The 14,716-nt window shown below is 39.2% G+C and overlaps 1 protein-coding gene across 4 annotated transcripts in view; it reads right to left on the reverse strand.

Moving 5' to 3' along the window:
• Positions 1-249: 249 nt before the first annotated feature.
• LOC124353629 (zinc finger homeobox protein 4) overlaps positions 250-14,716 on the reverse strand; it is a 218,015-nt gene continuing 203,548 nt past the window's right edge. For 3 of the 4 annotated variants that reach the window (XM_046803555.1, XM_046803556.1, XM_046803554.1), the window contains one exon: positions 250-4,250. In XM_046803555.1, coding sequence (XP_046659511.1) covers positions 3,706-4,250 — 545 coding nt within the window. In that variant the 3' untranslated portion in view covers positions 250-3,705. The remainder of the gene's footprint in view (positions 4,251-14,716) is intronic. The other variant, XM_046803557.1, reaches the window with a different exon arrangement.

Here is a 14,716-nt window from a genome sequence, read left to right on the forward strand (position 1 = left end):
CACTAAGAGAAGGGTAACTGGTACTAAACTCAACATTCACATTGATTCAACCCTTGCAACCATAGCTACTGTATGTGTACATTTTTTGTATTTGTGAGGTATTTTCAACTCTTAATGTTTATCAAAAACCTTATTTCAAGTTAGAAAATTCGTGATTTTTTGGATAATTTACTCAATTCACATTTAAAGCCTTAAAGGCGGAGTTGCGAGGAGTGGGGTGGAATGGGGTTTCAAAATGAAAAGCCAAAGTTACTCATAAACTAGTAGTTTAATACCATTTATACAATGTGGATAGTTTCGTTCTGGTACATATGGGCAGGCTATGTATGAGAAATTACATAGAAACAAAAACATCACCAGTCGTTTTGTGTAAAATAGTTGTTTCATTTTGTTACCTTTAAAATGTATAACGGCCATTCGCTCGCACACGCACACACTCATACACGCTCGCACGCTTCCAATGGAGTCCTCAATGGCATGTCCTTGGGCGATAATGTAGCAATATATAACTGATAATAAACTGTATATACATCACAATCAACGAGGGAGAAATAAATTATATCATAATATTAATAGAGAGGCGTGAACATATACAAGGCAAATAAATATAAGTGAGCATTCACAGCGTTGTCACCTAACAACTAAACTCAATCTTAGGTCGAAACTAAAACTAATATAAATACAAAAATATTACAAATGATAAAAATGTAACGCTTCAAACTAACTTAACAATAAATACGAACGATCAGTTAGACTGCATCTCGTGGTGGGAATTAAACTAACAATACTAATGGTACGCACAGATATACAAATGTACATGAATCGCACTACTGTACAAACTGCTACAAAAATCAAGGGTAAAAACAAAAGCATAACTGGGATCAAATAAATAAACAGCTGCCAAGGTTCTGGAAAGGAAAATGAGTTAGTAATGCAGAAAACAAAAGTGGCTCAACTTTCTAGGGATAACAGTGTTCAGTAAGAAACAAAACAACTCAAGAAAACTAAAATGATCAACGGAAAACTATGCAAAATAAACATGCGATAACATATAATACCATCTATTAAAAAAGAATTTACTCCTAAAAAAATACAAACGACACATAAATAAAACACAGGATCGTACGTGGTATTTCATGGATATTTCGTGGATTCATGCAGGAAATTCATGCAAATATTAGTATTGTTAGTTTAAGTATTAGAACAACCGAACAAACGCAGTGACTAAACCCCGGAATAAAAGAAGTAAAACATCAATCAGCAAGTCATAGGGTAAAAAATAAAAATAAAGTTTATATATATTTATTTCAACACTACTTTACATGACAATATACTCGTATTTATTTCTTCAATTAATATATTGTATGGACAACGGTCAAAAATGTTTCATTTGAATTTCCGTGTTTTTTATAATATTTGTAGGTATTTGTAATACGTTGTCTAATTTATTTTTAAAATTGTTACAGATATGAAAAATTGCAATATATTGAATAGTTTTGTAATAGTTTCTTTCTTTAACTCAACGCTCTTCGGATTGTACAATTATGCTTAATTAACCTGCTTAGTTAAATTAACACTTGTTCATAAGAAACGAAATGATTAGAAATACGTTCTGCTTTGTTTTAAGAGGTAGAGTGAAATTTTTGAAAATAGATCATTAATAGCCATGTGATACGTTATATGTAAAGCGGTCTGAACTGTCATTTAAGCACAGAAATAAAAGTGTAACTATATAAATTTCCTGTCACAGAGCAACTGTATTTTACAGAGAAAAAAGGAATACTTAGTAATTAATTAATTTCCATTATTATACTTTACTATACTTACTAATATTAGAGACCGAAAGTTTTTCTGATACATACCGTAGTAAACCGTCCCTGATCAGAGCCGAATTACAAAAAAAATGTATCGTAAGTTTATTTCATTAACGTCTTTACAACAAAATTAAAAGTTTATGTAAGCAAGAATAACGTGATCTATAACACGTTATATCTTGCCTACATAAAGTCCATTATGTTGAAAGAAAAGCAAAGTATGTTGTGGCTGTAAAATGACTTGCTGATGATATAACAAGAGAAACTGAGTGATGCGTCGATGAGACAGAGAGAGATAGACAGATAGAGAGAGAGAGAGAGAGGTAGGTCGGTACGGCACAATGCCACCTAGGAACTAAGGTACCGCGTAGAAGTAAGGGCGAGGCTTATAACAAGTAAGTATAGGAACACGCCGGGCTTGTGCTCAGCGCACACATTCGCGTCGGCCATAGCATTGAGGATGTCTTGAACAGTGCAATGTAAATAAACGGCGGATAGTCCGTGCATGACACGACTTCCTATACTAATATAACCTATGAGTGACAAAGGAGGCCCCGCTCTGTAACACTTACATTACTTACAACAACACCTGTCACACTTAACTAAGAAACAGTACAATTAAATCTTATATTATAATAATTATTATATAGAAAAGCATTTGGATGAGGAACCTTAGTAAAATGTTAGCTAGAGATAGGAACCTTGGGCGCTGGGAAGTTTTTGTTACAAAAAAATGTACTTTTGTTTTTGAACCCTTGATGAATTCGTGTCGTGGATGAACTGTAACAGTCTCGTGTTTGAGGCTTGATTGTGTCCCATTGATATGTCAACGCTATCTGATTGCTTACGGACTGTCGAATTTGGCGAGTACATTTTTTGTGGTACGACGCCACCCGTTCCCAGCGCCGGGCGGGCGTCGTCAGAAGCCACTTTTGGTCCCTTTAATGCCAACACATAATTAAAGAGAGCAAAACTGGCCCCCGCGGACCCCGTCCCTCCCGGGGGCGGCCTGTGTGAACCGATCGTTTAACAGAGTTTTATAAAAGTGTCGGCCACCACCGTTCGGGAGGGGGTCGAGTCTTGGTATCACCGAAAACAAAAATGAGACTCGTGATTTTGGACCCTTCAGCACTCCTGGTGCTAGGCGGAACCCAAAACGTGAACCAACAAAAACGTAACGTAAACGTCGAACAAAACGGATACTCACCGAAAACAAAGAACTGAAACAAAATTTTTACAGCACACCCTCCGCCCACTGATACATGCGGCGGGGGCAACCAACAGAACTTACATTTACACATTTAAAAAACACATGCTTATATTATTTATAGATGAGTATAGCGGCTCTTTCCGCTTATTAATGATACTGTATATAATATTTATATTATTAAAATTGCCAACGATACAGCAAATTAGCGAGGTTTGGGTTTCAGTTGTCGAGCGAGAGACGCCAGTGGCTGCCGTCGACTCGCCCGTCACTTTCTTTTACTATAATTAATTAATAAAGATTACTTATATACAAAGTTAACGTTGTAGAAAGTCTGTTTCACGTCTTCTTCTAGTCACAATCGGTGCAGTAGGAACACGGTCATATTGAGAAGGAACTGGGCGTCATAGTCAGTTGTAACGGAACAGTGACATGTACTGGCTTGGACTACAGCGGATACAAACAAATAATATTGAACTTCATTGTACGTGACACGATCGATGTACTGTGAGCGATCCTCCGGACCGGGCCAGAGCCTCCCGACACGAGATTTACGTAGCTCAGTGTAAAAAATAATAACTTTCTTATTCGTATATAAATTCGATATCACAAAATAAAATATATATATTGGTAACTCTACGTGAACGATTGAGAATGGAGGCTCGTGTCGGGGGGATAGGGCGCTCAATGTCCCGTACTCGGCACCGGCACGGAGTGGAACATCTTGGGCTTCTTCGGCTCCGGCGGGGGACAGAAGATGTTGGCGTTGCTGTCGGGAGGGCTCTGGGCCGCGGCCTTGGCCGCCAGAGCGGTGATCTGGTTGACGACGTCCTCCATCTCGTGGGAGAGGCCGGGCGAGGGCGCCAGGGCGGGGTCCGAGGGGTGCGAGCTCTCGAAGTGTCTCTGGAAGTCGTGGATGGTCTCGAAGGACTCGCACTCGCACCGGGTGCAGTTGTACTTGGACCGGATCAACCTCAGGGTGCCTTTACCTCCGCAGTTCTTCTGGTGGCCGACGACCCCTGCCTCCGAGGAGAAGGCGAGGCGGCAGGCCTTGCAGACGTAGCCAGCCTCCACTGCCGCCTCTACCGCTCCCAGGACCGAACCAGGGTTCAGACGGATGTTGGATGTGCCCTCCCCCGAACTGCTGCACCCCTCCAGCACGTTCTGGAGAGCCTCTGGCTCCAGCTGGAGCTGACTCACAGGAGTCCCGCCCTCAGGGTCTCCTCCCCCTAGAACAACACCAAAGTCAAGTCAGTCAACACGTAAACAGCTATACGCTCACATTTATGCAAATTAACTAATCATGAGAAAATATTTTCTATCAAGTTGTGTCAGAATGGTAAGAGGGGTAATATAAGTAAGTAAATTGATAATTCATGGAAACCTCCTATTTATTTTCGAAAGGAATTAAATGAACGGTTTACGGTATAAGTAGTTCAATTTCAGTGATGCCTTATACTTTCAAAATCATAAAAACTAGACTTCTCTTAATAGTCTCAAGGTCTTTAGAAATCCTCGAGCACAGAAAACCTCGCTCCGGACATTACAACCCCCACTTTTCAACCGAAGTTCTTCAAAACCTTCTTTACCGAACTATTTCGTTAACTTGCCAAGTTCCCCTAAAATTAAGGAACTTCGGGTATTTCTATTTGAAAACTCATAGATTTTTGTCTGAACAAGTGTTTTTTTTTTTCAAGAAAAATATTAAATCTTAATAATATTAAGACTAATAATTCTCAAAAAACTCCTTAAAAAAATTATAAACATAACCATAGGCTCAATGCTGTTGGACTTATGAACAACGGCCTCTCAAAAACTTCATAAAAAAGTCGCCTGGTGTAGAAGTGATTGCGTTACATCTTGAGGCTCTTCTGAATTCCTAAGGGAACTCGCGTCAACCACGCTTTTGGCTTCAAAACGGTCATTTAAGAAGAAAAAGACCATTCGTTGGACAAGAAATCGAGGTGACGGCTTTGGGTATGATTAGGGACATCTTGGTTAGCGGTTAACAACAGAATCGATTAAACAGTCTCATTACAGTTGAAACGAAACTGTATAAGTTCCCAAATTCAACTCACGTACGGTGTTGGCTACAATCTAAACATTGGCTGGATCATTAGTCGGGCTCATTTCCATAGGCGCGCCCACCCGTTGAGGACGGAACAACACGTCCCTCCTCACCTCCTCCCGGGAGGAGCAGATCAGGACGGTCACTACAACGGTTCCGTCCTCATTCGAAACTAAATCTAGAGGATGTTTCACATATTTTTAATTCAATACGGGAAGAAATTATTAACTTACAAGTAGAATCATCGTTTGAAATATAATATAATAGGGAAACAGCTGTTTAACTCGCACCACGGTCCTACAGCGGGCCCCGCTAAGCTCTTCCTGACCTGCTGGTACAAAATTTGTCAAAGTGTTTATCTATTAGTCGAACAAATGTGGTGGGACAAGCCCGGCTTGGCGCTCAGATTCTCTGTCAATGGGGTTAATTAAAGTTTCCTGTTCGCCGAGCTCGGCTTGTGATAGCTTGTACCAATTGCTTCAGGTTCCGTCCGCCCCGTACAACATACCGGACTCTGGACGTGCTTCCCTTCGCCTTTCAACCTCCGTCTTTCGGTCACAGATTCCAAAGGTCTTAAGATATTATTTAGTCCTTCTACGAAACAGTTTTCAAAGTCAACATCTCGCTTTTATGATTATCTGTAACTTATCCTAGTGCATTTAAAAACGCATGATACATAAGACAGTTGTATCAAAACTAGAGCAGCCCACGCCAAAATAGACCGATAGTGACTGTTGCAATCTCCCCCCTACACCCCGCGCCAAACAGTGTTGCCAGTTTTACACGTAGGAAAATTACTGACCCATCTCAACATCAGAGGGCATGTGGTGGTCAGCAATGATATGGCGACACCGTTTCAACTGTCTGCCAAGACTGCTCTAGGGAAAGCTTTTTTTATCCACTTCCTCAATCAAAATTTGATCCAATTCTTGGGAATTAACACGACCAAATTAAGTTCCAACCCCCCCCCCAATTTAAAATTCCCATCATCAACGATATACGTCTACGAAGAGCAGGACTTCTCAATTTCCAGACGATACCGTATCTCCATTAAGTGTTCCTTTCCTTTTGAGTGGTGCCCTCCGTTTCATAATGTGCTGCCCAAATGTTATCGCGCCTTCTTATTTACATTACAGCGTTTCGTAAGTTAACGATCACACCAGCCTTCAACTTTCCCATTTGCCCAACTGCCCGGCCGTCCGCTAAGACAAAGACGTGCCCAAGCTGTGTGGGAAACGGGAATCAGTTACAGCGCAAACAGAGCTGAAATGTCCGCGAAGTTGGGAAACGCGCTGACAACGCTATAAATTTTGAAAGACAAAGTTGTGAAAGCAGGTGAAATCGAACAGGCACCGTACAGATTGATGGATTAGATATATACCGGCGGTGATGTGGAGTGCTGTCGCAGGAACTCGCGATGTTTCACCACAGTGAAAGGATTAAGGGACATTAGAGTGTTTGTTTATTATACGAGACGGGAATTGCAGCCACGACTCCTTTACGGCAATTTGGAGAAGTAATTGTGAAAACGAGATCTGGAAGAATTAGCGGAATTGGGATCGGAATTGCAGGTAGTAATGGAAGCAGGATTGGCGAAATGAATGCATCAAGTGGAATGAGGTGGTAATTGAGCAGGTTGCATTTGTAGCAGTGGAAAAGTTCGGAACTCCATAGAGAAAATGACAATTCCTTTGCGTTTTCTTCAAATAAGAAGGGGCTGGCACGAATTTATTCTAATAAGATCCAAATAAGTTCAGAAAAGGGCTTGTTTAACAAGCTCCACTAATTCGCTTGGTTCTCTTTGTGAACTAAAAAATTCTCGTCAGTTAGCTAAACTTTAAAAATAATTCTAGGTATTTCATCGCTCCTACACCGAGTTCATTACAATAAAAATCAAAGTTTTAATGATGGTGCAATCTGTTTTCGTAAATTACTATGTAGTAATTCCAAAGTCATAGCCTGTTAAGATTTATATGGGCTGATTATGATGCTCCTAAATATTACATGCAATGTATACAATTCCTCTTGGAATAAAAACGGAAATTTTCTTCTATTTCTTTTGTTTCTAGAAACGGTATGTCAGAGCTGTGACAAAGTACTAAAAATTTTTGAATTATCCCAACCGAATGTTCCACCTCAAAGGTTCTGCGAATGTATGTAAACTTTTCCATCTTATTATCTCAACAGGGGACAGGTAATTCCAAACACTCGTGTTTCACTATTCATCGTATACACTAAGTGAAATTGGTAGAAATTCAACCAGTCCATCTGAAGTCAGATTATGAGATACACCCGGACCGGACAGTGTCTGCGAGATGGATCTGTTACGTAACTTCCGGTCCTGCTTTGTTGTTACACATCCGATTGTCACTTCCGGTTTTGGTGACAGTTTAATGACGCGGCGCGGGTGGCAATGAGCTTAACGAACGGTTCAATCACGCCAATCCGGCCTCTACGCTCCGCACAGCACTGCTCCGTTCCCCATGCGGTTAAAATTGTCGAAAGCCGATTTATAACCTACAACTGTTTATTCATTTCCAGGTGTGAGTTCTTACTATTTTACCTTCAATGATCAAATAGATTAAATAAAATTAAAGGATTCAATAAGTTTCTTTTTCTCTAGAACATTTCTCAGAATAAAATTAGTCAATAAAGCAACCATAATCTGTTGGGAGGGTAAGTTGGTATAGTCCTTAAAGCAATTCATAAATATATAGAATTCAATAACGCAAACAAATTTGGTGTATATTTTTGAAATAATTGTAGTTCAAAACTGTCTATTTTAAAATAATTTTCTTTTCTTTGCATTGCTGAGCAACAATAATATGGGTCGAAAGTTCTCCAAGATTGCTCTATTACCTCTTCATACTTCCGGCGGCAATTCGTAAATATATAAATTGAATAACGCAAGCAAATTTGGTGTATATAGTTTTGAAGTAATTGTAGTCCAAAAATGTCAATTTTAAAATAATTTTATTTTCTTTGCATTGCATTGCAGCAGAGCAACAATACTATGGGTCGAAAGATCTCCAAGATTGCTCTATTACCTCTCAACACTTCCGTGGCTTATGTGGAACAGTGAGTTTAACTTGTCACGACCGAGATAAGTGGGATGACAAGAAGGAACAAATTAAAATTACAAAACCGCGCCGGCGCAGTGGGAGCTGCCGCGACGAGATGCAAAAACGCGTGTCATTACGGACAATTCGAGGGCGGCGGAGCGGGGTGGCGGCGAGACCATCAGATACCGGTGCGTTGGCACTCTTAACACGTCCAGCCGTAATTAAACCCCCTCTGTAATTTGTGGTTGTTAACACGGAAATTACGACTAATATACACGCATCATACAGCGCGCTATGTAAATAATTGGGAACAGATGGTCAATTAAAACAAGGCCTTCCTTTCCTGTGGGCGTGGGGCGGCATGGCATTGTTTTAATAGAATTACTCGAATATGCTTTATCATTGGGCCCATCAGGGTTCTCGACCTGCTCGCCCCGGTCGACCGCGACGCCCCACCCAGCGGCGCGGTGCAGCGGCGAGTTGAAAGAGTGAAAACTGAGCGAAGCGAGTTGAAAAACAATAGTCACAATTTATAATTACTTAGAGAAAGTATGGAAAAAATACTAGATAAATTACATTACAGAGCTCAATGGAAACGTCAAGTTATCATTAATTTATCAAACCCTAAAACATTTGCAAAGTTTGAATTTACTGAACCCAACTAAAAGGAGATTCATTTGAGATAAATTCACGAAATTAATGTTCCAAATCGGAGCCATTCACAATGCTGTGATATTAATTCAGGAACGCTGTTTGAATATTTTAGTCGCGTTTAAATAATGGAAATGCGAGAGAAGCGTTAAAGCCTCTTCAAAGTCAAAGATAAAGGGTGTTCAGCTCATTTCGTTTAATGCAATTAATAAAGGCGTAACGCCGTGCCTTGCCTGGGTGCTAAGAAAGGACTTGAAAATGTCTTGGACCGAGAAACTCATTTGGTTCAAGCTAAAATATCAATTCTCCCTCCCTCGAATGTTTGTAATGCTCGAAGGCTCCTCAAGACATCGAAGGGGCCCATTCAAAGCGGAGGAAAAGAATCTATAATGTAATGTTAGGGTGAGGGGGTGTTTTTTTCATTTCGTCAGAATTAAGGGAAGGGAGCCCCACCCCGGGCGAATAGACGGGCCGAATTAAATGCGATCGGTTCATTGTTACTTCCAACTTTTAATTGAAACGGAACTTTTTGAAGACCCTTTATAAGTAGACAACTTTTTTAAACATGTTATCATCTCTACTGTTGGAGGTGATTGGTTTTATCTGTGTGAACAAGAAGGACTCTTCAAGTCCCGGACTAAGCGTTGATTCAAAATGTGCTGAACTAGATAGATCACACAAATTTATCATTTTAATGATCATAATTATTATTAACGCAAGTAAAGGCTCTTGGAAGATACGCTTCTTAGAATTATGTAACAGAAACGACATTTGTTCACGTATTTTACAAAACGATGTTTATACAATCCAACATGTTTTTCTTCCGTGGTTGTATTTACCTTTCAAGACACTGCTAGCATTAGAGAATCTCACTATTTAACAATCTAAAAATTGTATTTATTTGTTTTTAAATATTATGTGTTACTTTTTCCTGCTATTTAAAAGTACAAGATGTGCTGTAACTTATTATGACTGTGCAGACATTATCTTGTTATACTCTCCGTCAACAACGTGGTAAATTTGAATCTTACCAGGTCTTACGAACAAAAATACTTATTTTTCTCAGTAAGGAAGGGAAAAATAGTGTTAAGTATCCAAATCAATGACATTTTATCTCTACATTGTCTGCGTCTACGTATATCCTCCCTTGGAACTAAATGACGTGGACATGTTAACTGGTGAAATTGGGAGTGCCACAAGTGAGCATCCTAGTTCCATTGCTGTTGCTAATTGTTAACACCCACCTAGCACTTACCCGCCCTCCACGTCTCGCTCGCTTCCTGCTGACTGAGTGAGTGTAATTACAAGTGATTAATTAGTGCAGTGTTTGTGTAATGAGTCTCTTCCTCTGTCGTCCTGGTCGTCGCGTCCCGCCAGAGCGCGTCGTCACGCCCGCAGTGATAACAGATAACAGCTACACGTGTTCCTACGTGCCGTGCTATCAGCTGATTTACATGGACGGCGCGTGCCGACCGGTTTGCGTCCACCGTTCCTCTACTTGCGCTAATTGGCCCGATATCGCTCCGGTCCACCTGTTTGTTTTATCGGAAGGATGTGTTCGTCCTTTATCTCTGACCAGGGTAATAGGACAATGCTGCAGAATGAGGATCAGCTCGGCATTGCAGAGTCCTTTAGTTGTTTTAGAGTTTTGAAATCTGTAAGAGATATATATTTGGAATTCTATAATGTTTTATACCTACGTTATAATTAAAATATGATGAAATGAAAGAACGGAAAAGAATAGATGAAAATTTCCATGATGGAAACACGAGACAATATAGTTGTATGCCAGTTAACAAAGGATGTAAGTTTTCCAATTGTTGTCCAAGATGTGCATCAGTAGGTCAGAAAAGTAGAGATGAAAATTTACTAGATGTAGTTATCAAAAGTAGCAGGAAACTAGAAGAGTGTTGATATATGTTTCTCCGGTGTAACAACCAGGAGGTGTACTAGGAGACTAGAAGAGAACGAATGTAGGTTTCTACGATGTAGCCACCAGGCGGTGTGCTGGTAGACCAGAAAAGAACAGACATTCTCGGAGCACTAAACTCGGAGAATTGTTATGATTTATGAAGTTTGGTGTGAATTTTACACCTCGCCCCTCCTCTTACTCCGGAAAGAAAAAGGTAGAAATAAAACCTAATCATTAGGAAGACAGTAAATTACCGGCGGCAAGTATGGTACGGCACCGTACCCGAGCTAGGCAGTCTTCTCGGAATGCGTTTACAGAGATTTACACTTGCGAGCAGACAGTTCAATTACAATGTAATTTACACTACAATTACTCCGGCTGGACAATTACGCGTATGCTAATACAAAGTCAGGCCATAAACGGGCAGATCGGTTTACAACGTCATAAAACGGGGCCGAACTCGGGCGATCGGCTGCGACCGCCGCGCCCGCACCTGTGTCGGCCCGACCGTTTGTTTTACTGCGCATGCGCTGACATTACGCAGGCGCAGTGGAATAGCTGCGCTTTACAAACTTGAAGCAGGCAGAATTATCGTTACAACACCACCAGCTTGAGGTTATCCATTTTCTTTTCATCGTCGTGTATTTTTAAGTGTGTGTACACTAAAACGAATAGAATCGTTGAGCTTTCGTTGATTTTATGCATTCTTACGGCTTTGGGTGTACGTTAAAATTTTACTGTTTTTATGTTTTATTTCTTACAGAAATTAAAATGGAATAAAATTAAATTTCCTTAATGAAAATGCTTTGTTGTAGATATTTAATGTTTGGATAAATATGTATATACGACTGCCTGTTTAAATACAGAACATACTTTGTTCGATAAACGTCCAAACCACACCGGTGTTCCGGATGTATAATGAGATGAGTCTGCGAACAAGTGTACAAATCCTAACTCCTGAAACGCTGTCTAATTTCCCTCGTCCTCCGAGAACCCTCGAGTAAGATAGCATCTCGTGAACACAGAGAAGGAAATTAAACCGCACGACAATGTGAGGCGAGGATAAACTTGCCGAAACTTTGTGATTAATGCGACAGGTATCCATTCATCTTGGGGAGCAGTATGCAGGGAAACTGCTTGATATGGGAAGTTGAACTTCAAGCTCCACCTTAGGGAACGTGTGATTTTCTTCCGCTCTACCTCGGCTCTCTCGGCCCACAAAGGGAATCGAGTCTTTATCATGGACTTCTCATGAGGGAAAATGGATATTACAGCTAACCTCGTGACAATAAATCCCCGGTGGGTGAAATTTAAACCGATCCTAGCTTCCAGAACAAGTCTGGAACTATTCTCGACTTCTTCGTATTTCAACCTTAGAAGCAGCAACAGGTTCCATAACAATTATTATCAAACTAAATTTTACCACCAAGATAGAGTGAATAATCGAGAGTATAATTATAAAAACTAGTATCTTGTGACGTTATTTCCGTTGGATAATTACTATCTTGGTTCCCTTAAAGAAGGTATAATTATAAATCCTCTTTTTATTAAATTACAACATTTTAACTCATGAAGTGTTATTATAATGTACACTGTTTTAAATAGAAAATTAGTAGAAATTGCAATAGGCAAAACGTTTGTGTAGATACAAATGAATTGAATTTAGTTATGAATTATTTTTCAACATTCGAAAACATTTGCAAGCAACAATTTACAGGCTGAGTGTTTGCAAACTAGTATCTCCTATTTCTAAGCAGCTAATGAAATTGAGTGCTTAATGTCTTAGGGACTTTACTATAGACCTTTCAAAGATAAATCCGATAAATATCATTACCATAAATCATAATATCATAAATACCATTAAGTTTGTTATTTTTTGTCGATGAATCATGTTAGGTTACATCCAAGGGACACTTGTTTACAGGCTAGTATGTTGACATTGTCCCGAAGCCCCAACAAGTGGTCAATCCTGTCAACTAATAATACGAACTAACGAGGTTTCTTTAAAGGTGTGATTGTCAGCTTGTATCAGAGAAACATTCAAGTGACACACTTTCTGCAGAATTTCTCAGGTAAATACCGCTTTCAGTTTGGTATTTTTGTCAACGGATCATGTAAGGTTACATCCAAGTGACACGGGCTTACAGGCTAGTATGTTGACATTGTCCCGAAGCCCCAACAAGTGGTCAATCCTGTCAACTAATAATACGAACTAACGAGGTTTCTTTAAAGGTGTGAGAGTCGGCTTGTGTCAGAGAAACATTCATATGACACACTTTCTGCAGAATTTCTCAGGTAAATACCGCTTTCAGTTTGGTATTTTTGTCAACGGATCATGTAAGGTTACATCCAAGAGACACGGGCTTACAGGCTAGTATGTTGACATTGTCCCGAAGCCCCAACAAGTGGTCAATCCTGTCAACTAATAATACGAACTAACTAGGTTTCTTTAAAGGTGTGAGAGTCGGCTTGTGTCAGAGAAACATTCAAGTGACACACTTTCTGCAATACGTTTTCACGCAAATAATGTTTTCATTGTGGAATAGGCTAATTCAAATGCTGCAATCAGAGTCATAATACAAAAGTAAGTAAAAAAATCTAATACTTTAATTTGTAATGTTTTTAATTATTTGTTATTTATTTTTGAATATTGCATAAATTAAAATTAGAGAGACAGACTGTAGGTATAAGTGACGAGTAGATAAATTTTGGTATATAAATGTTGTAAATTCTTCATTTACATTAGGCTGATAACTAACATAATTGTGAAAATTCAGGTAAACTATTTTGGAGCCATTAAATTTAATTACCACTCAAAAACACGTAATACTTATGTATAAACTCAAACAAACGTTATAACAAAGTATTTATAAATATTTTAATACTTTATTTCGATTAGACAGAGTATTTTTTTTGTTCGTGATTTACACAAAAAATTAAGAGGTTCCTTCGGTTGTTAATGGCAACTTAAATAATATAATTCAGTCAAAGAGTTTAAACGAATATAGCCACGTACATGTTCTATTAAAATAAAATAAATATGAATGGTTAAGTAGTTAGAATTGATGTATTGTTATGAAAGGTAGAGCAATAAATACATCGTGTAGAAAGGTTGTGTGAGGTTTTACCGTCACTTTTACTATAGCGGAGTTTTCCCCAAGTTTCTAAAAAATAATCTCGAGTTATGATAAGTTACTTATATGTTTACTCATATTGTACACTGATTGGCATAAAAAATAACTTTTGAGGATCTTCAATAAAAACCGGCTTTAATTGTGAAATACTCAATAGAAACAATGTTCTCTTATAAGTAAACAGCAAATTTCGGGGAAAAGTCTTTGATATTACCGTCACAAATAAAAAAGAAGGGCAAACAAAGGCCAGAGAGCGTTAAGGGAGGAATGTATAATTTGACAATTATCTCACACCACTATCGGCTCGCGCCTGTAAGCCTATTAACCGAGGGATTAAGAAACCTTAAAAACTCACATTACGTCACACGCAGAAGCCGTCAGTCGATAGTGAGGTCGAAACCTCTCACAGACTGCCTATGCCTGGCCAATCTCACAGTAACACTCATTGTTCCTTTGTTTACTATTCATTATTAACAATATACAGTTTGAGAGTAACCACGGTTACGTACATAACAATTACAATAAAGATGGAAACATGACGTTTCGAAAACCGTTACCTTCTTCAGGTGACAAAACGAAACATACCAAGAACCATAGCACACACACACACAGTGAGCTGCCAAATTCATTATTAAGTTGAATACAAAACAACAAATGAGTCACAATTGCGCCCAACACATAAAAGCACTCTACGTAGACAAGCAATAAAAACAAGAGTTGTGCTGATCGATTTTAGAGGGATCGCCGACATTGTGTCTTGTTTCATTCTGGGTATGATAAATTATACAAATTACTCGACTTTGCTGTGTTCAACGATATGATTCTGTGTCGCATATCATTGTTCACCTGAAGAACAAGTAAGATACCC

Source organism: Homalodisca vitripennis, chromosome 2, assembly GCF_021130785.1.
Source record: "Homalodisca vitripennis isolate AUS2020 chromosome 2, UT_GWSS_2.1, whole genome shotgun sequence".
NCBI classification, from domain to species: domain Eukaryota; kingdom Metazoa; phylum Arthropoda; class Insecta; order Hemiptera; family Cicadellidae; genus Homalodisca; species Homalodisca vitripennis.